The sequence below is a fragment of the Eretmochelys imbricata genome, chromosome 1 (assembly GCF_965152235.1).
Source record: "Eretmochelys imbricata isolate rEreImb1 chromosome 1, rEreImb1.hap1, whole genome shotgun sequence".
Classification (NCBI taxonomy): domain Eukaryota; kingdom Metazoa; phylum Chordata; order Testudines; family Cheloniidae; genus Eretmochelys; species Eretmochelys imbricata.
In genome coordinates, this window is record NC_135572.1 from 195,800,623 (window position 1) to 195,825,490 (window position 24,868).

At 38.4% G+C, this 24,868-nt stretch overlaps 1 protein-coding gene across 3 annotated transcripts in view; it reads right to left on the minus strand.

The window, feature by feature from the left end:
- Positions 1-382: 382 nt before the first annotated feature.
- ALCAM (activated leukocyte cell adhesion molecule) overlaps positions 383-24,868 on the minus strand; it is a 175,911-nt gene continuing 151,425 nt past the window's right edge. Inside the window, exons 8-17 of one of the 3 annotated variants that reach the window (XM_077821211.1) lie at positions 24,658-24,787; positions 17,954-18,066; positions 16,073-16,208; positions 15,850-15,980; positions 14,727-14,859; positions 13,731-13,769; positions 13,304-13,421; positions 11,084-11,215; positions 5,697-5,807; positions 383-2,575 (exon numbers count right to left, since the gene is read on the minus strand). In XM_077821211.1, the coding sequence (XP_077677337.1) occupies positions 5,720-5,807; positions 11,084-11,215; positions 13,304-13,421; positions 13,731-13,769; positions 14,727-14,859; positions 15,850-15,980; positions 16,073-16,208; positions 17,954-18,066; positions 24,658-24,787 (1,020 nt within the window). In that variant the 3' untranslated portion in view covers positions 383-2,575; positions 5,697-5,719. Of the gene's footprint in view, positions 2,576-2,619; positions 4,103-5,696; positions 5,808-11,083; positions 11,216-13,303; positions 13,422-13,730; positions 13,770-14,726; positions 14,860-15,849; positions 15,981-16,072; positions 16,209-17,953; positions 18,067-24,657; positions 24,788-24,868 lie in introns of those variants that run through there. The other 2 variants (XM_077821192.1, XM_077821201.1) reach the window with 2 other exon arrangements.

Genomic DNA, 24,868 nt, shown 5'->3' on the forward strand with positions numbered 1-24,868 from the left:
TACCCACAGTATGAATCCAACAACTGAGATCAAATGAATTCATTTGGAGTGGTCTATCTGTGACTTTGGCCCTCATGGCCCATAATTGCAGTTCTTTCTGGAGGCCAAACCTGATTTCCTCACCCTGCCAAATGTAAACCATACAGAGACTTGTAAGGTGCCCAGATGTCTCAATGATGGGTACTAAATACATGCACCCATGTTCTGCATAATGTGATAAGATTTGATTCTTGAGTCCTGATCTGCAATGTGTGGCAGATCCCAGCTCCTGTGCTGAACCCCACTGATTTCAGAGATTACGCACGCATGTAACTTTACTGTTAAGAACTCACAGGATCAGGGTTCTTCCTTTGAACTGAAATGTCAAACAGGCAGGTGAATTCATACTTCAGTTTTATTATCTTTTAGGCATGGATTGAAACATTCATTTTTTTTTTTTGCACTGGTGGTTCCTGGAACATGCCTGAAGTGAAGGCTGAACAGGGAAAAATCTGTCTCCTGGGGTTGAAGAGTAAAACTGGATGGGAGATGCAGCAGAATTTCAAGAAGTGAGGTTTTTATTCCTTTTTCACAATTGTGGATGTAGAAATTGAGTGATTACTTTTTAAAATCTTCCTTGTTTTTTTTCAAGACATTGGTAAATATTTTTTGACCCATTCCCTCTATTTATCAGTCTTGAAGGTTTCTTCTCAAAATATAGAGAATTACAATAAACTTCTGTCATTCATCACATACTTAAAGCCATTACAACTTTTTTTTCCTAGTCACTCCCACTGCATTTCAGTTAGCAGTGGTGTTCACACCAAAATAAAAAAAAAAGGGTATATAAAGTACCTTTTTTGTGTGTTCACGTTTTATTTTGGAAAACAGGTGTCTAAAAATTTTAGAATTTTTTAACAAAATTCTAAAAAAAAAAAAGGAAAAAAATCACAGTATTTACAGAGATAACAATGGCTTAGCCATGCAAAACAAATAACTTTGGTTTTTCCCCCAACCCTTTTACTTTGGTTTAAATGTTGACCAAGATTTTTTTTCCCCTTTGCTAAATAAAACATTAACAAATCAAAGTTTGGAGGCAAATAACAGGATTTTCCCCTTAATATTTTATACAGCAGAGAGTTTATAGGACATTTTATGTATTTAATCCATGCCAATGCACTACAGGAAGCTTTTATTAAGACATCAGTCACTACCGCCCAGACATTTAACATTTTACAAATTTACAAGTAACAGTGTTTTTTCTAAATAATGTAGAAGTGGCAAAATGTTTCCTAATTTCCATTTCTTTAACTAACTTTTTTGCCTACCAGTCTATAAAAACTTACTTTCCCCCTGGATCATAGATTTAAAAATGGAAACCTGATGTTCTGCTTACTCTATGTACTTATTTTCCTCCCATGATCAGAATTGTCTAATACATTCTCCCAGAAACTACACTTCTGTTCAAGAGTAAAAACTCAGAAGTGCCATCTATCCAAAAAATGTTTCCTTTTACATAATCATTCTAAAAATTTCCTCAAGCATAAAACACATTTATAAAGTTAAACTTAAGATACATAGACATTTCATTGTTACAATTATATGCACTGTTTGATAAATTATGTACCAGGTAAAAACACTAAAATTATCTCAAGGTGCATTCAATATCTGTAGCGGAGTTAACAAAAACACACAAAAAATATATATATATTCTATTTTTGTGGAAAAATGCAGCTTTGATATGACCACTGTTTTAAAAAAAAAATCCAATTCTGAGTGTTATCTTGTTGAAACGAAGAAAAGATACAGTACTTTAAGGCAGTGGATAACCAAAAGGACTTCAAATCAATTCAAAATTACAGTGTCACTCTCTTATCTACCATGAGACGGTGAGGACAATCAATAACTTTTTTCCAAACTGCTTTCAACAATACATTTGTGATTCACTCACGGAGAAAAGGTTTAGCAGCAGCAATCTGTACACAGGCTAACAAGAATTTTGTGGTGAAGTCTGTGCTAGACTCTCAGGCTTATTCTTGGAAACTGTCTATGCCCTTTTCTGGTCAGTTAGGTGGCTGTTCTTACTTTCATGAACCCTTTAGTGAACTTTTGTCATTCCTGGCTCCATCTCGCTCTACTGTAATTTCAATAATTCCCCATAACACAACCTTACGTTTGAGATCTCTGCTCTACAAAAGCAGGGGTTTTACGGATAGCAATCAGAATTAGAAATGTACCTGCTCAAAGGGTGTCCTAAAAACAAACTGAAATAAAAATATTACACCATACATCAGATTAACAGCAACTCCCAGAACAAAGCTTTACAGTGTATAAAAATAGCTACGTAAAAAATTTACATAAAGGCAAACAAAAAAATCTTCAGTGCAGACATTTACAAAAACAAACAGAACACAACATGGTGACCTATTATCTTGGCTGATGCCAAATTAGTTTTTTTTTAAACTTGAGATAATTGCATCTAAAATCCTTTGAAAACTTGGTAGAATGATCTGTTCAATACTTGAACCATGAATAACTGTCACTTCTTTGTATATGTTTTGAATACAATCCACGTTCATGCTTCTATATGTATTCTCTGAAAATGTGAAAAACAGTCAGTTAAACTAGGTAACTGGCAAAATTATCATAATTAGACAGGAGTTTTAATAGCCTTTATTTAACTGCAAAATAAATGTTACCAGAAAATATTACAAACAAGTTATAAATTACATCACAAAAAGATATGTCCATTGCTGATGAATCAAATTCATTCTCCAAATCATGAATGTAATGATGATAAGCTCATGTTTATATAACACATCAGATTTGAAGGCACCCAAAACAATACACATATACTACCCAGGGCTAATTTAATTCATCACTAACATAGTCACCTCTGTGGATGTGGCAGCTACTACAATGTCCAACACCATTACACAAAACATTAGGGCAGGAAGTGAACCATGTCTTTCCCATGTGAAATTGCAGTGGAAATTTTAGGGATTCAAATTTCACCCTTTTACATAAGAATAGCCATAATGGGTCAAATGGCCCATCTAGCCCACAATCCTATCTTCCAACAGTGGTCAATGCCAGGTAGTTCAGAGGGAATGAACAGAAGAGGCAATCATCGAATGATCCACCCCTTGTCATCCACTCCCAGTTTCTGGCAAACAGAAGCTAGGGACACTGGGAGCATTTTCCCAGAAATTTGTAAATTAAGTTTAGGGACTAATTTTTTGACATTTTTACAAGGAATATGAAGAAACTTCCTTCTTGGACAAAATGAATTCAATTGTGCAAAATTCATTTCACCAGAGCCCTCTCCTCTCTCTTCCCACAAAGTCTAGGCCTGATGAACTTCTAACACTAAGGGTAGGTCTACACTGCAATCAGGAGGTATGACTGATCTAGCTAGATGGAAGCTAGCTCGAGATCCTGAGTGGGGTTGTACTGGGGGAGGCCACCTGTACCACTGCTGTGGCTCCAGCCGGAGCTTGATTTGATCTAGCTCAGGTAGGCCTGCAGGAGCTGCAACCGTACCTTCTGATTGCAGTGTTAGACATTCTCTAAAGCTGAGGGAAACAGGACCACTCCACCACCTCTGAAGGCCTTAAATCCCTTACACTCAGAATTCTGTGTTCTTCTAAAGCCTTCACATCCATAGCAGATTAACAAAGTACCACAGTATCTTTTGGGCTCGTGTTTGCAGCCAGCAAAATGATCACTTAAAATACAACCCCAAGCAATCACTTAATGGAGGGTGGAATGCCACCCTGTGGCATTGTGAGGAATCCATAGAGGGGCTCTCTTCCTTCCCATTTTACTTTGGGTCCAGATATCTGCAATATGAGAGGGCATCTTTCTTAAGACTGTCAGCAGGGCAAAGGTAGGTAGGAGTAATTTTGCAGCTGGGCACTCATGGGTGGGGAGGGGGAGAGAGCAGATTTTTCAAGGAAGTTCCAGGGGGGGTTGGATGTGAAGGTGCTTGCCATTTGCAGGTGAAGGCAGGAGAGACCAGTAGCTGGAAGTGGGAAGGAGAAGGTGACTGCTTGTAGTTTTCTCCCATCGCTCAACCTCCTGGTGTTGGACATTCCTTTCCTCCCACCAGTGTACTCTAGGACTGCAGAATTTCAAGGGTATGCACAATTAAAAGAGCAGAGCAAGAGTCTTCCACCACCCTCTCACCCCCAAAGTTGAAAGCAACCTCCCACCCCACACACTCCCTACCTGAATGATGAACTCTGGCACAGCAAACTCTATGGAGGACTTTTGCAACATAAACTTTAATTACAATATCAATGATTAGAACACTATTGCACAATAAATAGGGACATTCCTGACAATAGTAGTAGTAGAGGTTTATATGGACCGTCTGATCGCCCTTCCTTTGGGTCTCTCAGATCTTTGAATCGTTCGAGTATTTGTGGCAAGAAAAGTTGTCTGGTGGTTTATGCTAAATTTAGAGGCAAGACTGTATGCATAACAAACATTCAGACCCAGACTTTTTCAAGATCTTAGATTTTTCCCTTAAAGTACCCGTCTATCCCCATCTTACTGAAACAAGAAACCTGGTGTAATAAACTTACAATCTCTACACCAAATTTTCAAGTGACCAATGATTTTGTCCCCCTCCATTTTTGGCTTTGCAACTTGACACTTCAAAGAGGGCTGACAAAGGATAGGTGCACAGCACTTTCTGAACCTGGGCCTTTCTAAAGTTTCTCAAATTGAAGGCTCAAAAGTGGAGACACAAATTTAAAAAAACTAATTTAGAAACTGAGTAAATTTGATAATTTGATATGAAAGCTTATCTTTTGACTGTTTACTTCCATAATTTAAAGAACATTGGAAACTGATTTCTACCCCCTTTACCCTGGCCTTCCACAATATGTGTGTGCTAAATGACATCACTGTTCAGAAAGACGGTGTAAGACCCAGCCTGTGACATTAAAAGAAGACAGAGGCAGCAGTGGTGGCTGCATCTGACCACTGGAGGATGCTGTTGGTTTGTTGTACCACCACTGTATTCATTGCTGTTTGGATTCTGTGGGTCCTCCTGCAGCTTCTGTTTTATAAAGAAGAGGGGAAGTCTCCACTTCTCTTGCACAGTCATGGCACAATGACTACCTCCAGCACGAGGCTAGTAATAGTATGTGGTTTTACTGTTAGAACTTATCTCATCTCTTGAACGTACATTGTTTTGAGCTCACCAAAAACTTTAATTTTTATCTATAGTGAATAAAACTAAATGTTCTCCTTTGAGTATACATCATATAATTATTTATAACTAAATTTCCCTGAGTGCATGAGCTCAAATGCATGCGATCATTTATTTCTGAACGTCAGAATCCTTTTGCATTTCTTTTAATGTGTGTACACATGCTCTATTAAAAATCCATAGTTGCCATGGGTCTTGCTCCCCCAAAATCACAAGAATACAAATAATTCCTATTGTCTTTAGTAAGAGTATTTATAGTCTGAAAGGGGAGAACAAGGCGTCATAATTTCCCATAGTTCTCAACTCTGAAGTCCTAGGTTGACTAAAGATCAATATTGGATCATCTTATTCCAGTAGCACAGGCTCTCTAGCTCTTGAGCTGAAAGAGAACCTCCCTTTGCTGTACAGGATATAGGATACACAGGTAAACAGTTCTGATTCTACTTTCCAAAGGGTGGACACCCTGGTACTACGCTTTTCAGTTCACATTGCTTACCTGGAATGACTGACATTTGTCTTTTAAGCTTCAGATTTGTGATTGTTTTCTTCTAGCTTTTTATTTTCCTCTGTATTGCCAAGGTCTTTGTCTACGTGTTTTGATGGTGTCCTACAAGAAAAAAATTATCAGTGTCTCATTTGCATGTCTGTAGCATTTTGTTCATATTACTATATAGTGTGCGTGTCTCTCTCTCTCTCTCTCCCTCTCTGCAAAGAAAAAATTCTTAAGAGTTCAATTACCAACACTAGAAACATTTGCATAGGACTATGAATATACCAATAAGCATTGCAGTAGGACTACATATGCATACAGTAGTAACAATGGAACTTCTACATTGCAAAAGAGCCCAGGAGAATTCTGTTTACTGAGGCTAAGCTGGCTGTGCACATGTATCTTTTTTTTTTTTTTTGACAATTCCCTAGGTTTTCTGCATGTTTCATTAAGGGTTTTGTCCACAGGCACTTTAAATGCCGAAGTGTGGCTAAGACATCTTTATCAACACAACAATCTTTGTGTGTGTCCACATTAAAATAGCTTTTGGAGCTTGTGCTGAGCAGAAGTCGATCACTTCTTAGATTGAAAACCATTTTGGGTACCACCTAGATTCTACTTGTTTCAGTGCCCAAAGCATTTTTTCTGGATCTCTGACCATTTTTGGATAGAGAAGAGACTGTAAATGTTGTTGGGGAGAGTGGGGGGAGAGAAAGAGGTATAACTCATTTAAAATAGCAGGTCTGCTTTAATGTAAGTAGTGAAGATGAATTAGAGAGTTAAGTGCTTAGTTTAGTTTAGCAGAATAACCCCACAAGCCAAACATTTAATGTGAGAAACCTCACCATCAGCCAAGGTGAAAGATTGCTGCAATAGTGTGATAACATTTTAAAAGCCGTGAGACATTAAATCTCATGTCAAAGCAGCTTATCATATACACTTTCTCTGTGATAATTTGTTTCCTTGATAGAAGTATCTGTTGTGACAGATTTATGCATATGCTTACCACAGCTTCAGGGTAAAGGACTGAAGTGACATTGACTTGCAAAATACAATGATGGCACAAGTTAGCAGAACACTGTGACATGGCACACGGGTGCTAGTCAGCATACAGCCCTCTAAAATCAATGGTTTTATTTTTGCTAGTGGGGTGTGCCTGTGCAAAGACATTAGCTGCATCTAGCAGCGTAGGCGAACACTGCCAACAGCCTCAGTTTAAGTGACCTCAAAGTATAAAGGGCTCTGGTTTAGTCACGTCCTAATCCAAATGAGTCAGGGGGAAACATTTCCCAGGGGCTTACAACTGTATCCCAAATCTCAGACATGGCTGAAGTGCTACTACTGGAAGTACCAATTCCCCAGCATGGAAAGTGGGCAGCAGACCTGATGCATCAGGTCAAGCAAGAGTGACAAAGGCTGATGGACCTGAGGTCTAAATAGATGATTGGACATTTGAAATCGCAATAGCTGCCTCTCTGTTTTAAGGTAGATTACTACATTGGCTAGTATATTTTTAATGCTTCAAGTTACTTCAGCCTTTTTACCACTTTCTTTCAACTATGTTGTTTAATGGTATTGCTATTGTGGTCTCTCTCTGCATGAATTCGTTGCGTTAGTTCAAAGATCCAAGTCTCTGATCACTAGTTATGCTGAAACTGAACAGTTAACCAAGGTGATTAGCACCTGGATCTGAGCATTCCCACAATAAAGCCCTACCCGTGTTACTGGGTCCTCACTGTTTCGGCACAAGCCTGTGTGTATCTCAGGGCATATCCCATTGTTCTTTTTTCTCAGATGCTTTAGGGTTCTTTGCTGATCAAGTATGGAAGAACTTGTCAATCCTTGGGGGAGTGGGGGAGGAAGAGCATTAGAAGAATATTGGAGGACTATCAGTACTTGAGTGATTTTGTCTGTCCTCCAAACCCAGATCAGAGGGTTTTCTTTGTGGATGATACTGATAGGTAGAAATTAAGGCTAAAATTTAAGATCCTGGGTTAACTATGCAGCACAGATGTACCTGTAGACAACTGTCATTTAAACAGTGGGATTATATTACAAAGTAACTTGTTACACCCATTGTAAGTCTCTTCTGGGAAGTTATTTTCATTCTCTCTTTGAATATCTCAAAGCCAGAGAAGACTGATCCGCACAGAGGAAAATGAGAGAGTGAACGAAACCAAACAAGAAGAAAAATCAATACTGACAGTGGTTGAATTTCTCATGTGATCCTAAAATTTTTTTGCAAATCTCTCTAAGCCAGAGTAAGAGAAAAAAACCAATTTGCTCTCTTTGGATGGATTTTGCTTGTCATCTGAACAACTCCTCATGAGCAGGTCTCCTTTCTAAACATTAGGTTACAAAAATAGAGAGATTGAGAGTAGGGATGAGGGACAAAGAATTTGGAGTCTTGTGGGAGAAGAATGTGCTGAGCAGATAATTATAGGCGATAACCCCTGAGGGCCTTTTCAGTGATGAGACCAGGCTTTCTCAAAAGGGGTACGGGTACCAACAAATGCAGAGAAGGACAAGTTGACAGGGGATGATAGGAAAACTACTGTTTCTGCCAGGGAACGTGACTGACAGAGAGAGGCCTATTTTTCCATTGGATATTAAAATTTGAACAATTCAAGAGCTGTATTTCAAATGTGACATGTTAGACTCGAGAGAACGAACCACAGCAATGGAGAGAGAGATGCAGAATTACTATAAAATCCCAAAGCTGCTGTCCCTACTTTGGCTCTCCTGTGAGTTGCTACTTAATGTCAGATACAAAGCCTTTCAACCTTATCTGCTTAGGTTAAAGTTGTTCTATTGTAAAAATCATAGAAGTTGCTGTAATGGTCCAACTGGTGTTAGAATAATTTTGTTTAAAAATAAAACTATGTTATATGTAAGGATTGAATATCACATACCTCTTCCTCAACCCTTCAGGGCTTCTAATTTGGGTGACTATGCCACCTGTACTAGTGGCCAGATTTTCAGAGGGGCTGAGTACCCATCCCCTTCACAGAAGTTAAGATATGGCCCACATCAATGCAATGAGAACTGCACATGCTCAGCCCCTCTGAGAACCAGGCCACTTAGATGCTTACACATGGATTTAGAACACTTAAATTTGAAGACTTAACTATGTTGTTGTAGTCACGTTGGTCCCAGGATATGGTAGTCCACAGAGGTCTGTGGTGCTTGAAAGCTTCTCTTTCACCAACAGAGGTTGGTCCAATAAAAGATATTACCTCACCCACTCTGTCAAGACTTAACTATGACAATGTTGGCAGAGGCTGACTTCTCAGTGGTCTCACTACATTTGCTGAACACTAGGGACTTTAGTATAAAATTTCCATCGGTAGCCCTAAAGCAGGCAATGCTTACGTAACTGCCAGCATTTTTAACACTGTTTAAATTACCTTGTTAAAACACAGGAGCCTTGTTGCATGGCGATTCCCAGCAGTATGAGGAGGGTTGGACCTGCAGCCCTAGGAAACTTCTGCATGCTAACCCCATTAGCCTAGACACAGCATGATTTTATAACCAGTTCATGACACAGGGTACATCTACATGGCAAAAACCAACAACCCAGCAGCAGCCTGCCTGAGTCCAAGTCAACTGACTTAGGCTCATGCTTTGGCCCTGAAATTCAGAGTGTAGATGTTCCAGGTCAGCCTGGGCTCTGAAATCTGGAACAGCTACACTGCTATTTTCAGTCCTGTAGCACAAGGTAGAATCGGTTGACCCAGAATCTGAGACTCACTACCACGGGTTTTATTTTTACCCTGTGTAGTTGACATGAAACATAATTTATAATCTAGTCAATACTGTTAGTCACCATGGTAGCTAACTGCATTGCCTTTGCTAGCTTCCTTGGAGAACATAAAATTGTCATTTTTGTAGTGTAGACTGAACCCCTTATAGTATGTATGTAGAAGACTTGCTAGTCCTCTAAAGCGGAGTTTCTGGGTCTCCATTACCCTAAGTGCCACTGTCTCCCCCTCTGGGTAGTCTATCCCCTGCTGGAGCAATAGGGGACATAGATATGCACACTTTCCCAGAATTAATTCAGAACAACAACAGTTGGGGAGCATGGATGCACAAATAGAGATGGCACGTTAATATATTGTGAAAAAACAGCTGACTACTTGTCTGAACCAAACTTGTAACCAAGTCAAGAGTGTCAGAAATTGGTTATAAAAATACTGTTTTACTTAATTTTATAGATGGTGTGTCTGCCTCCTGTACTTCTCTCTTTCTCCACTCAGAATGTATGGATCCCTATATCCTTTTAATAAAGTTTAATTCCTCATTTGACATTTCAAGCTTTCCCTTCAGAAGTCCTGCCTTCAAGAAAATGATTACCATAGGGGTTCCTGACTCAAAGGCTCTCTGAAAGGTAGGTAAAATGGTGCTAAAGGGTTTACAGGTTCACTTGTTTTTTGCTGGGGGAAGATCGCTTTCAAACATTTTTTTAATTTAGAGATCACTGTGGAATAAGTAGTATCAATTAGTGAAAAAATAATTTTCCAGTGTTATTCTCTGATTTAGACTATACTCATTAAATATAGAGCACAACCAGCTCGCTCCCCGTTTGTCTCCCCCATTTACAATAACGTGACCTTTGTAACTAAGTATATGAGACACATGCACTTGTGAGGGTTCTGTAACACACTGTGCAACTTTTGGTTTTAACATACTAACCATCTACAAAATAACAAAAAAGTAAAATTTTTGTTAATTATTCAATGACAAATTTCAGTCTGGGAAGAGGTTAGCAATTAGCTCAGAATGACTGAGGATGCTGACTGGTTCCAACAATTGTGTGCGCATCTGATCACGGTAAAAACTGCTGCAGTTTGAATGTTCAGCCAAATTTCAGGTTTTTTCCTTCATTTTAAAGCTGCAATAAATCAGTGGAAACTAGTTCATAACATTACCTGGAATTTGTGTATTCCCAATCCCAGATAATGAAAGTTGGACAAAAGATTTAATTAATTTATTTAGAAATGCAAATTCTCCCTCGGGATTTCTGTTTCAGAGTGAAGGGAAACAGAGGCACTACTTGGATTTCTTTTCTAAATGATATATGTATGTAAAAACCATTCCCTAGAGAGTTAAAAATATGAGATGAAGACAAGAATATGGATAGACTTTGCCTAGCTGGGGGTTGCACTGGCAATTTACTCAGATTGCTAATTAATTTGCATTGAACTGGTGAAGAGGACGTGGCAATAATCAGCTTTTGTATTAAGTGAAGCTGAGGTGATGAATAGCTACAGAAGCGAGTTACTGTGAATACACTCCAAGGCCGTGAGTACAATTCCTACTATCCTGTATCACAAGACAATAGAAAATTCTACAAACCACAACATACATTAATGAAAAAAAAACATTTTTCTTGCCTCACGAGGGTTTGAAAGTTCTGTGCTGCTGCCTTCTCAGACTTTCCATTGACGTCACTTTGGGGGCAGAGATTAGGTGAATAACTGTTCGAGGGTGGGTTCAAAAAGTGACTAACTGTTCGAGGGAGTGGCCTGTGTGGAAACGGAGGGTTGTGATTGGACACACAGTGTCAATAAGTATTGCAATGGTGTTTTTGAGAGGACAGCATTTGAGATTTATGGGCTGTAATTTGTGCTGAAATCCTCTGTTTCATACATACTGATGCTCTGCTTGCTCTTTGGAAGTACTGCATGCAGAAAACAGGGAAACTGATTCCCAAGGGAGAGGAGACCAGGTTAATATAAATGTATACTGAAAGTGGGTGCTTGTCAGCAATATAATTCACTTAAACTAATGACTGGTTTCAGAGTAGCAGCCTTGTTAGTCTGTATTCACAAAAAAAAAAAGGAGTACTAGTGGCACCTTAGAGACTAACCAATTTATTTGAGCATAAGCTTTCGTGAGCTGCAGCTCACATAAATTGGTTAGTCTCTAAGGTGCCACTAGTACTCTCTTTTTTAAGAAACTAGTGACTGTCAGACAGACTGATTATGATTTAAACATAACTTAAAAAAATATTTGGTCCCCAATGAGCCTATCTACTCACTGCTAATTTAATTTTCTACTTTAAGTATAAATATGATATTCCCATTTCTCCTATGCCTTTTGTTTCATGTTTAATTTCTAAAGTTTGGAAAATAAAGTTTAACACCATAAAGCATAGAAACACATCACAGCAAAGGACACACTACATTCTAAGAATCATCACATTTCCCCCCCACAAATGAGTCATTACCTCATGCTTTGGACTCCCCATTGAGAGAGAGAAGAAAAATTCTGGACATTTTGTTTAGTAATAACTGAAGGTGGTGGGGAAGTTTAATTTTTTTTATTTCCTGAAGCTTTATAAATAGCACATGCTTAATATTTCTGTGCTCAGTCATATGTTTATAAAGCTTCCTTATTCAGGAAATTCCAAAAATCCCCTGCACAGCTATGTTTGTGGTATTGTATGGAAGTAAAATCTAAAGACTTCATGGGAGCACTTTATAATGCCAGAAATAGATGAGGGAAGCCCTTGTAAGTATGGCAACTGAATGAGAAACAATTCTTCATATCAAAACTCAGAATATGTATATTATATAGCTATTGCAAATCCATGTGCAAAGTTTTAGGGAAATACAAGTAAACTTTAATACTGCATGTCTGTCTATATAAATATGTACACAACATACATAACTACCTTCACTTTCAGAACACTTTATAAATGATCTTGGTGCTGTGTAGGCCAGATCCTCAGCTGCTGTAAATCAGATAGCTCCTCTGAATCTCTGAGAAGGCATGGGGGTAGCATAAGTCTGCACTTTCACACCTGACAGGGCCACAGTCTATGTATGGGGAAAAGAGTTTAAGACTACACTCAGCAGAACCAGATGCAAGCTGGATATGGTTAGGGGACCTGATAACCATGAGGATGAGGGGGAAGATATTTCAAAGACTGTCCAGTGTATTCCAGATAGTTTCATTAGTACAGAAATACAGCTAACTGAAAATGAGCAGAGCTAATAGGTATAACATAGACTCTACCTTCTGGATCTAGATTTTTAGTCAGCCCTGGCAATGTCTAGTTTTCAAGCAATACAACTTCCTTCATTAGTATCTCAAACCACTATATGAACAATTTAATTGAGCTTCACATACTCCTGTGAAGTTGGCATCTGTTTACCCTTCTATAAAATTCAGGTAATTAGAGAGAGTATGAGCTGGCCAACTTCTCCTACACTAAGAACTCACCTGACCATCCATGAGGTTGCACAGATGTGACAGCCCATCATTTGACTCAGAAACTGAAATACCACATCCCACTTAAGTCAAATAGGAAAAGCGTCACTAACTTAAATGGAAACACAATCTGGCACTAAGTGACCTGACTAAGGCCACATGGCTGAATCAGGGGCAGATTTAAGGAGTCCTAGCTCCCAGGCCTGTGCTCTAACCCCTAGATGATACACTGCCTCCATATTAAGATATTCATTTTAATTTCAGATGCAAAATAAGTTTTATAAATGAGGATAACTTCTCGCCCCTAGATTTTCAAAATGCTGTAGGGAGCTAAACAGATAGGTACACATTATTTTAATTTTAAAAAGTTAAGAGCAAGTTTCTATATTAAGTCTTACTTTGATTTCTTCATATATACCCAGTAGATGATACCAGCAACTAGAGCTGCTAGCAGAAGACCAACCACAATTCCTACTATTAGCTTTGCCTGGTCATTAACCTTTTCTCTGTTGTCACCTAAAACAAAGAAGAAAAGTTGTTAAGGTGTCTAACAATAATAATACACAGCATTAAACATTTTCTATACAAGCAATGCCCCCAGCAAGAAAGGTGGTCAAAAAGTCAAAACTATTAGAGCATTGTGATAACATGCAAAATTTCATTGCTATTAAGCAAAGTTTTTAACAGGGTCTAATTCTTATTGCCTCTGAGACTGGGCAATTTCAACTGAACTCTGAAGGCAGAGAGGACTGTGGAAATTACTCATTCAATGACACTTCATAAAGCTAGAGCAGATAGAAAGAGGGTTCTGTAGCACTTACATACCATTCCTTTCATCTGGCTCATCATATTCTGGGATACTTACTGAAATAAAAAAAACATTAAAAACAAAAACTTGATACCTGAAAGTCACCTTCACCCTGACATTATGCTGTAATATTTAACAATATAATGAGCTATTTTACAGCTAGACCCGAAATGCTCATACTTAATGCTGCATCAGCCACACAACAAAATAATTAATCTTATTTTTTTAGGCAGCAATCCTTGCTTTATATCCATAATGCATCATGTAAAAGTGTTTTATTCCAAAAAAGGACAAGTTTAATCTTATGAATACTTCTGACTAAGCATTTATATGTTAGCATTCATGATAGGGTAACTTTTTACTACTTTATCATTACTGTAGTCTGCTAAACCCTAGCACCTATGAATGGATTCTGTTCTGAAATCACATAAAAAGTTAATAAAAAACCACAAAACTAGAGGCTAAGAAAAGAAGATATCTCAATAATAAAGTAATTTTATAATGTGTATGAATGAGAAGGATAGGATATAGATAGTCTGAAGTACTATCCCCAAAGCAGATGCATCATGAGCCATGGCAGCGCATGGCCTATTTCCCCTTGCCAATATGCCATAACCCTAACCTGCAGGGTTCAAGTATGGGTGTTTGAGGGGAGGTTTCTGCTAAAAGAAGAGAGCTAGTCAGCACTGCTGTGATTTCTGTGATATGCACACTGGTCCACTTTGAACTGTACTGAAATCATACAACTCATTTTCACATACTGTAGGCCACCGAACAGCCATTCGCTAGTAACAAATTTCTTTCACTACCAACCTAGGCTGGGTTGGAGGACTAAAGTCGGTTAATACAGGAGATGTGGAACTTAAGGGAAAAAAACAACCCTCTAATACTACTGCAGCACCGATCAGCATCTCACATTATTTAGAGAGAAAAGCTGGCAAAAGGCATTTGAAACTTTAAGGAAACCACTTCTATTGCTCATTTTTGAAATGCTTCTAACTGAAGACACTTACTGGCAGAGACATTCATCGAGGTGACAGTTCTTTCTAGTTGGTTTTCAGCAATACAAGTTAATGTAACATTCTCTTCAGGAGAAATTACAATTTTACTGGAAAATCTTCCATTAACATAGTTGGTCTCCTCTGTCTGGAAAGGAAAAGAAATCAGTCGAACAAAAAATGTATACTGTAATGTCATACTAGAATTGTTCATAAGGAAAGTTCTAGAAGTAAATACCTTTTAAAAATCTTACAGTTTTGAAAAAGGGAACCATTTAAAATAATAAACTAAAACTAAAATAATAAACTAAAAGAGCACCCAAAATTAATAAATAGTCAGTTATTTATATATCTCCAAGACATGATCCACGCCCTGAAGCTGCAAGCTAAGGGCCAAATTCTGCCCTTATATACGTCTAGTGCAACCTCCTTGACTTCAGTAAGACTGTGAAGGTATAACTGAAGGTAATATTTGACCATAAGAAATTAATGCAAACTGCTCGTGCATGCTGTCCAACCTATGCTATGCAGAGGACTATCACTGCCAATCTCCATGCATGCATATTTGTTTTCTTTAATCCCTCAAAGTCAGTAAGGTTTTCCAGACCTCAAACACTAATACTTAGATTCATAAATACGAAGGTCAGAAGGGACCATCATGATCATCTAGTCTGACCTCCTGCACAACGCAGGCCATAGAATCTCACCCACCCACTCCTGCGAAAAACCTCTCACCTATGTCTGAGCTATTGAAATCCTCAAATTGTGGTTTAAAGACTTCAAAGGAGCAGAGGATCCTCCAGCAAGTGACCCGTGCCCCATGCTACAGAGGAAGGCAAAAAACCTCCAGGGCCTCTTCCAATCTGCCCTGGAGGAAAATTCCTTCCTGACCCCAATATGGTGATCAGCTAAATCCTGAGCATATGGGCAAGATTCACCAGCCAGATACCTAGGAAATTCTTTGCTGGGTAACTCAGATCCCAGCCCATCTAACATCCCATCACAGGCCGTTAGGCCTATTTACCATGAATATTTAAAGATTAATTAATTACCAACATCATGTTATCCCATCATACCATCTCCTCCATAAACTTATCAAGTTTAATCTTGTGCATAAATGAATGAGAAAAATACTTGCTTTATTTATGATGCTTCCAGTACCAGTAATTGTCCATTGCACAGCTGGTTTGGGGAAACCCTCCACGTGGCAGACTATTGTTTTAGATTTATTTGACTCTGTTTTCTTTGTCATTCTGATCTGAGGTTTTCCTAAAAGATTATTATATTTAAGCACTATGGTAAAATAATTGTGAATTGTACAATTTACAGTATTAACAAAGCATAATTAAGTGCTCCATTACCTTCCACAATAAGTGTAAGTGTTTTACTTTTCTTTAACCCTTCAACCTCCCGTAGAGTAGTTTCACAGATGTAGTTTCCAGCATCCTGGTACTGTAGACTTGAAAATGATGGATCTGTCTGCATTCTGGTATTGTCCTGATAAAGTAAGAAGTTAGTCCACATAATTTCCAATTTAGGCCCCAACCCAAATAAGCATATGCTTAAAGTTAAGTGTGTGAGTCTCTCATCAACCTCATTATAAATAAGCACTGCAATAGATTTCAGTGGAACTCCACACATGCTTTGTGGGATCAGGACCTTAATCATACAAACATAAGGCTGTAAGGGTCCTCAAGAGATCATCTAGTCTATCCTCTGCACCAAGGCAAGTAAACCTAGACTATCCATGACAGGTGTCTAACCTTTTCTTAAATCTCAAAGACCAGGGATTCCACAACCTCCTACCTCGGGAACCTATTCCAGTACTCAACTATCCTTTATAGTTACAATTTTTTTTCCTAATATTGAACCTAAATCCCCCTTGCTGCAGATTAAGCAGATTCCTATCTTCAGTGGACATGAGAACAATCACTCAGTCTTCTTTACAATGGCCCTTAACATACTTGAAGACCTATCAGGTCCCGCCCCCTTCATAATTTTTTCTCAAGATTCAGGTTTTCTAAACCTTTTATTTTTGCTGCTCTCCTCTGGACTCTCTCCAAATTTGTCCACATCTTTCCCAAAGCATGGTGCCCAAAACTAGATACTCCAGCCAAGGCCTCACCATAGAGCAGAACAGAGGGGACAATTACTTCCCTTATCTTAAATACAACACTCCTGTTAATACACCCCAGAATGTTGCTTGCCTTTTTCACAATTGCATCATATTATTGGCTTACATTCAATTTGTGATCTAGTGCAACCCTCAAATCCTTTTCTGCAGTATTACCACCTAGCCAAATAGTTATTCCCTATTTGGTATTTGTACATTTGATTTTTTTCTTCCTAATGTTTAACCGTCCATCCAATAACTAAAACCCAGCATTTGACAATGTAATTAGCAACAGCTGTGCCAAGTATGAAAAAAGAGGTTTCCAATTTCTAAACAGTGCTGTATGGAGAGCTCAGCAGGCTTTAGTGATCTACTTATATACAAAACAGGGACAGCATGGCAAGTATGCTTGCAAGCTTACCTATGCCACCTCCCCTTGCCCACCACGATAGGTCCCAGCTTTGAAGGAGAGGATCAGAAGATAGTTTGGTGTCTATAGTCTATTCTGTCCTTGGCCTCCCTAGTAAGATGGCCTACTAAGATGGCCAGAGGCTGCCAGTTTTGGTAACAGTGGTGATAAATGGACACTTTCTTTCAACACAAGCCACTGACCAGTCAAATTAGGTGGTGGTCTATCAATCAGGATCAGATTTGAACACTCTCTGACAAACTTTCTCACTTACCAATGCCCTGAAACATCCTGTCAACCCCCCCGCCAACATATGCTGTCCTTTTAGTATGTTTATGGGAAACATGACAAAAACAATTTCTGAAGATATAGGCTGTGTTTAGTGTGTCTAGCGACCTCAATATTTTCAGTGCCGAAGTGGGGCACCTTAAAAGGGAATGATTTTCAGACAGTGGCTAAAGTTTTTAAAAGCACTTTATTTTTCTGAAAGTGTCAAGTAGCACACCAAAAAGTGAGGCATCCAAAATCACTAGTCACCTTTGAAAACTTATGCAAATTGGTCCAAAAATGTACAGTATTAAATGTCCACGTTAATATTTTAGGTGGTCATTGCTTATAAAAGATCGATTTTAAAAAAAGATTCTTCCCAGAACACTGAGGGAGAAATCTTAACAGGTAACCAAATAAAGTGAGTAGGCATTAACAAGAATTATTACTAACCTTTATCCAAAACACAGTTGCGTTTCTACTGGAAGAGATGGTGCATGATACTGGCAGAGCTTCTCCAATCTGCTTAATAACTTCTCCACTAGGAATAAGTGACAAATCCAAATCTATGATAAAAGGAACATTGTTAAAAGATAAATACCAGAAGAGTGAACCATTCTGAGGGTTTACAGAAAAAAGAAATCAGTGGACTTATTGCACTGATAAAACGTAGATTGTTTGCTCAAAAAAGGAATCTAAATCAGTTCTTTAAGTGAGACAGATAAAAAGAATGATCCTGAAAGAACACAATGCAGAATATGCATATCTACTATAATTATAGTCTAACAAAGTGAAACATGACACAGATCAGCTAATAAACAGACGTTTTTCCATCTTGTGCAGCTGGAAAAATGATCCAGGAGGGTTCATGAAACTGGAGATGTTGTCCAGGTAGGGGAGAGAGGTTTTTGCAAAGAGAATAGCAGTGTGGAATGAGGAGGATTTTTGTTAGGAGTGGGGTGGAAATCTGATTAGAGGACTTGTCTTGAGGGATAGAGAAGAATTTTAGAAGCTGCTTCTAGGGATATCGGACAGAGGAGGACAAGGGAGAGAATTGTTGAAATTGGTAGAAAGGACAGGTTGATTCTCTTAAGAGGTGTGGAAGAGCTGCCCCAGTTTGGGGAGGTAGGGTGAGAGGATGGTGCAGGAAGGTTTGGCAATTTAGTGGGAGGAGTGGGTTAGGACCTTTGTCACAGAGATAGGGAGGCAGCATATGTTCTATTAGTTGATTCTTGTTTCTAAGAATTCTTCTTAACTTAAAACACACTCATTCATCAACTACTATGTAGCTTTCCAATGCACCATTTGCCTTTTTTACTTCTTATATGATTACATATGCCATAAGGTCTCAGACATTTCAAATGCTAGGCAACTCCAGATGCTACTGTTTGTTTTTTGCATACAAAATCCTATGTTGAGAGAATAGGGAAGTCGCCCAGTTAAACATCTGTTTTCATCCCCACCTCCTAGCATCTTACTATGCAAACCAAAAAGCCTAGTCATCCTAAAAATTGCATGTATGGAAATCAGTGGCTGGTGAAGCTCTGAACCACAGTAGATTATAATCCCATCATGGCACAGCATTTTCTGGAAAAGCACTGCAACATATCATATCCTACCATCTTAACAACAGCTGGGGGAAAAAAAAGCCAGGCTAGACACAAGAGGGTGAACCTCAAAAAGAAGGGTTTTTTAAATGTTTGTTTTCCTAGGGCCAGAGCCCTAAAGTCTCACTTTGTTCTTTCTAGGTCAGGACACTCACAAGACGAGAAATATTTTTGCCCAGCTCTGTAGTACTATATAATTATTCTCATGAAAATGGCGGTATTGAATTTATTGGATTTTGTTGTTGTTGCGTTAAAGGGTTTAAAATACCACTACCACATTCGGGCAACTAACGGAGTTCTAATTAAATTGTCACCTACTTTTTCTTTATCCATTTCCCTATATTTACAGGCAATCAAGAAATCTATATAAGAGATGCCCCCTTTATTATCCACTTGTTTTGCCTTCCGGATTCTAAATCCTCAGACACTACAGCAACAGTCATCTTAGACATACCTGAGACACAGCTGATGATGCAGATAGAGAATTTCTATCTGTATATTCTCAAGTACTAAAGATCTTAGAATTGCTTAAACCAGTGAATTGTGGTTCATTGCAAATTCACTCAACAGAAGAGTCAATTTTTCTGCTGCTTTCATTCACCAATTTCACTAGAAAGGGCATTATACAATAATTAAGGGATGCAGGCATCAAAGAGAGGACTGTGCCCATCTCGCAATAATAATGAATATTGTCAAATGTTAATAATATCGGCGTTATTACTAATATAGGCCTAATTTCTACTATCAGTGGTTACATGAACTCTATTGGTTCACTTGCTACTTCAGACAGCAGGCACACGTATAAAGACCTAACCAAAGAGAGACAACTGCCTGATCAGTATCATTTAGTTTCCCTCTTCCAGAGGGCATGTCCCCAAAAGCAAAACCATCAAGATTCAGTAAGATATATCAGGAGATCATCTGTTCTCCCCACAATGACTCAGACACAGAGCAACTGCATAGACTGCTGCTTCACCTCGGTAAGGGAGGATTAGTTCTCACTCAACTTGTTTCCTCCTATTCTCTGAGCACATGCTTAATACAGGGTAGAGAGGCTATGGAATTTTCTTCCTCAGGGTGATTCCCCTTCAATGTCTACTCATACCTTTATTTCTTTGAAGCAGGATATTGACTCAGACTCAAGAGATCATAGACCACCACTCAGGAAGGAATCTTGTCACAGGAAGCAAGAACTCATTACATTCTTGGCCTTCATCTCAGGCAAGACTGACACTCTGACCAGAGCAGTCTTTAAACACAGACCTCCTCATGCTAGGGTCTCTCCCTTTTCAGTGAAAGAACAGAGGCCACCACCCTTCTCACATATTGCTATGAATAATTCAAAGTTGGGGGAAAACTGCAGTGAATACGAGACTTAAGATCTTACTTCTGAACTGCAAAGCCCTGAGAGGTGTTTATAGAATGGGCTGGGAGACAAGCTCACGTTTGGCAGAGGATTCTCCCTCGGAAATCATTGTGGGCATCGGGGTAAACAGTTTCTCTGCATATACCAGTTTTCCTTATGTACCATGACACTTACTTTTCATCTGTTGGCACAGATGTTACTGAGCAGGGCAGTATGAAAAAGGTTTGCATACACTTGCCTCTCTAGAGGGGAAAAAATTACTAAAATACTCTATTTTTACACTGACTTGCTTCGGGTTTCTCTTTTCTGCCTTTAAAACTTCCTTCATTAATTTGTCATTATAAACAAACTCCACAGTAGGTGCCATATTTAATACACACCAACTTCTAATTTAGTGTAACCTGGAAGACTTGGATCAATAGCAGTACTGGCTTTGCATAGGAAGTAGCATGGTAAAGATGTGAGGATTACATCCCACACGTCATTACACCACCATACAGCACCTGAGGATGTAAGAGCCTTTTAACTAATGTGGGAAATACTAGAGAGATGTTCCACCGTCACAACAGAATGGGAAACTTCAAGTCAGAAAACTAGGAAGTGCAAGACTGGATTTGAACTCTTAACCCTCAGGAGGGTTAAGTGCAGTACGTCATGTAATTCTGGCATCCTGAATATTTTAACACTCCAGTGTGAACTCCTTCTGGTCTACTGGGAGTTGAAGGTTGTCATATCATTTGAAAAATAATTTCCCTTAGATTTTTAATAATGTTTGACTTGGCATCTCTTACAAAAAACTAATGATCTTCTTGCAGTCTAGAAGCCTAAAATTGATTATAGATTTCCTAGAATCATGTTGGTTTACAAGGATAAATTCTATTAGCAGAACTCCTTCAGAAATCAAGTTTCATTTAGCTTGAGCACACATTCCTCAGCAGAAAAGAGAATCCTTTAAGTCTGACATAAGAGGCTGGACAGAGGTAAGCAACACCAGTAGGAGTGCAGGGATACATTGTGTTCCAAGTGGGAACAGTGTCTCCTGGAACTATATAGAGCAGTGAGGACACCTGACTAGCCTGTGACAGGGTACAACATGCACTCTCCGCTGCCCCATTAAGCTGCGTTGGTCACTTGATGGGGACCATGGATCCACAAATGTCCCACCTTCCCTTGAGAAGGCAAATACCATTGTTGGTGCTAACTTCATGCAGTCCTTGTGGTCAGTGGGTGAGGAGGCTTCTTCTGGTGTTGTCCCCCACTTCCTGGCACACTTACTGTATGGACATAATATACCCCTAAATTTGGTGCATAACCAAAATTAAGGTGTTTTAATATCAATATTCAGCTCTATATGGCTCTCACAATGTACTTTCCACTTAATGTTTTTGTGTTTTCCATAGAGCATCATGATTTTCTGCAAAGTGGTAATGTAATGTATTTTAGTGTCAGCAAGAAGTTTTCCAAAACCCAACACCTGTAAGAGACCAATACAGTCAAATTGCCCAATAAAAAGTCTGTTTGGCACCCACTATTATGAATGAAATATAGATCTATTTAAAAAAAACCCAAATAATCTGGTATATATCAATTCATGGATGGAAACAAAGTATTTTCTACTAATTGTTCCTTAAGATTATAACGTCAAAAGTGAGTAAATAAATCCTTAACCTCAGTGGTAAGACTACTTAAGTATACCATAATTGAATCACTGAAAGGAATGCACACCCCTGCAATGACAGGAGAAGCAAAAAGGGGGGGGGGGGAAATATAGTTAAATGGACAGGTTGAAGAATTTGAGCCATACAAGCATTCTTTAAAAAACAAAACCAACCCCCCCCCCAAATAAGCCTACTGAAAGAAGCAAACTATGGTAGGTTAAAAAGTGAGATGGAAGTCAGGAGCGCAAAGATAGAATCTGAAGATCAAACAGGTAAAGACATGAAAACATACAAGTATATTGGAAGCAGAAAGCAATGGTAGAAGCAGCAGCTCTGCTGAACTATCAAAGTAAAGCGAGCAATTATAGAGGAGACAGCTGTGGAAGAGAAGCTACATGAATTCTCACCACAACACATGTTGTGGAGATTTCTACCTTAGGCCAATAATCTTTAAATCATAAAAGTGAAGCAACGTTAGAGATTGAGGTGTCAAAAGAATAGATACAGGAACAAACTGATTACATTAAATTAAAGAGGAACAACAGGACCTGATGCTATACATCCAAGAATTCTGCAAGAAGTGGCTCTTGACAACTATATGCACTCATTAACATCAGCTACTATATTGAAACTCAAAGGCAGTAAATGTTGCCCCTATCTTTAAAGATGATGCTCGGGTGATTCTGGGAGTTAGACAAGCAAGCCTCACTAAGTACCAGGAAATTGGATGAAATAATATCTGAACAGCAGCATTATAAAACACCAAGATGAACATTTAATGATAGTAATAAACCAAAATCAGCATGACTTCTCCCACCCATTAGAATTCTTTCAGCCTGTAAACAAAATAGTGGATAAAAAGAACTGGCTGATAAAAATGATTTGGATTTTTTTTAAAAAGCCTTTGGAAAAAAATCTCTCTTGTAAAAGACTATTGAGGAAATTAAGTAGTCACAGAATGAGAAATAATGTCATGGATCAGGAACTCACTAAAAGTCACAAAACAATTTAAATAATCTGGAAAAGGGTATGAATAGAGACATGGAAAAAACTGCTGGTGACAAGAAATTTTACAGGTTAGATGACCCTTTAATATTTTAGAACTTCAGAGGGACTTTGCAAAGCTCAGTGAATGGACAGCATAATGGCAGATGCTGGAAGTCTTCCTTAAATGTATGATAATGTTCATTAGAAGAATAGTCTGAATTACTCATACAGATAAGTAATTTCTAAATTAACTGTAATCTCTCTGGAAAAAGAGCTAGGCATCCCTGGAGATAATTAATGAAAACCTTTGCCCACTATGCATTAGCACTAAAAAGAAAAAAAAGGCAAAACATATTAAGATACGTAAATAATAGGACGGAGAAGAACAATGAAATTGTGGTGATGCCATGATATAAATTGATATTATACCATCTCCTGGAATATGGTGTTCAATTCCAGTTACATTATCTAAAAGAAGATGGAGCAGAAATGGAAGGGATGCAAAGTGTGTGTGTGTGTGGAGGGGGGGAAGAGCACAGGGATACTTTAGCATGGAGACAGTTTAGAGAAGAGACAAATAAGAGTGGTATGGCAATGGTATTTAAAATAATAAATATTGTAAAGAATGCAAACTAGGTGCTCCTCTTTATCCTTACACATAATACAAGAACAAGTGGATAGTAAATGAAATTGAAAAGCAACACATTTAAAACTAATAAATACTTAAAAAAAAAAGTCTACTTTGCCAGTAGAATTTATTGCCACAAGAATTTGAGGTCAAGAGTTTACAGGATTCAAAAAAATGGTTACACTTTTTTTTTTTATAGGTAACGACAAAATCCACAGGGATATAAACTCTCCTATGCTTTAGGTAATAAGCCAAACACTAAATGACTGCTTTAAGGAGAAATGTCCACTATGGATATAGTTAATCCTTTATTGTCCACCTACAAGGTTCCTAGCACATTCCTCTCAAGTAAGTGCTACTTGCCCTTGTCTGAGATAGGATATTGGACTAGTATGATCTAGAATGGAAATTCCTGTGAATTGTGGTTTTGATTGACATAATAATGGACCACATGATGCTTCTGTAAATTTAAATAGATTTGGAGACAGTGCCTTCATACAATAATTTTTGTATTAAAATACATAAGTTATCACGGCCAGCAAACGTATTTTTGACAAGTTGCAGAGTGTCAGCACAGTTTGCAGGTCTGTTTTAATCCACTGAATTACAGTGGTATTAAAAGGTATCAAGTTAATAAAAATGCACTTAGAAAAAAATAAGACAAAGGATCAAATAGTGTTTGCAATTATTCCATGCTCAGTTCTGCTGTAGGTGACTGAGTTCAATAAAAGATATTACTTCACCCACCTTGTTTCTTTCTAATATCTGGGGACTGAAATGGTTACAACCACACTGCATACAGTTCTAATGTAGTCATTAGAACTAATCATATGAGTAAAGCAAGGTGGGATTAGCCCAGAATTTGTAAGATGTTTGAATTGTTTCTGGAAATGAAAAATACAATGACTTACAGTGAACGGTGATGGTGGTTGAGTCCTCCATGCTTCTGTCAATCAGAGAGCATTTGTATTCTCCTGTTGCATTTCGTCTCACATCTGTCATTACAATAGTATCTGAGCTTCTTATACCTTCGGGTTCTCCCTGTGGGTGGAAGTATTACATTTATGGGTTATAGAGAGTTGCTAAAAACAGGAGAGTCACATGTTCTTTGAACAATATTTT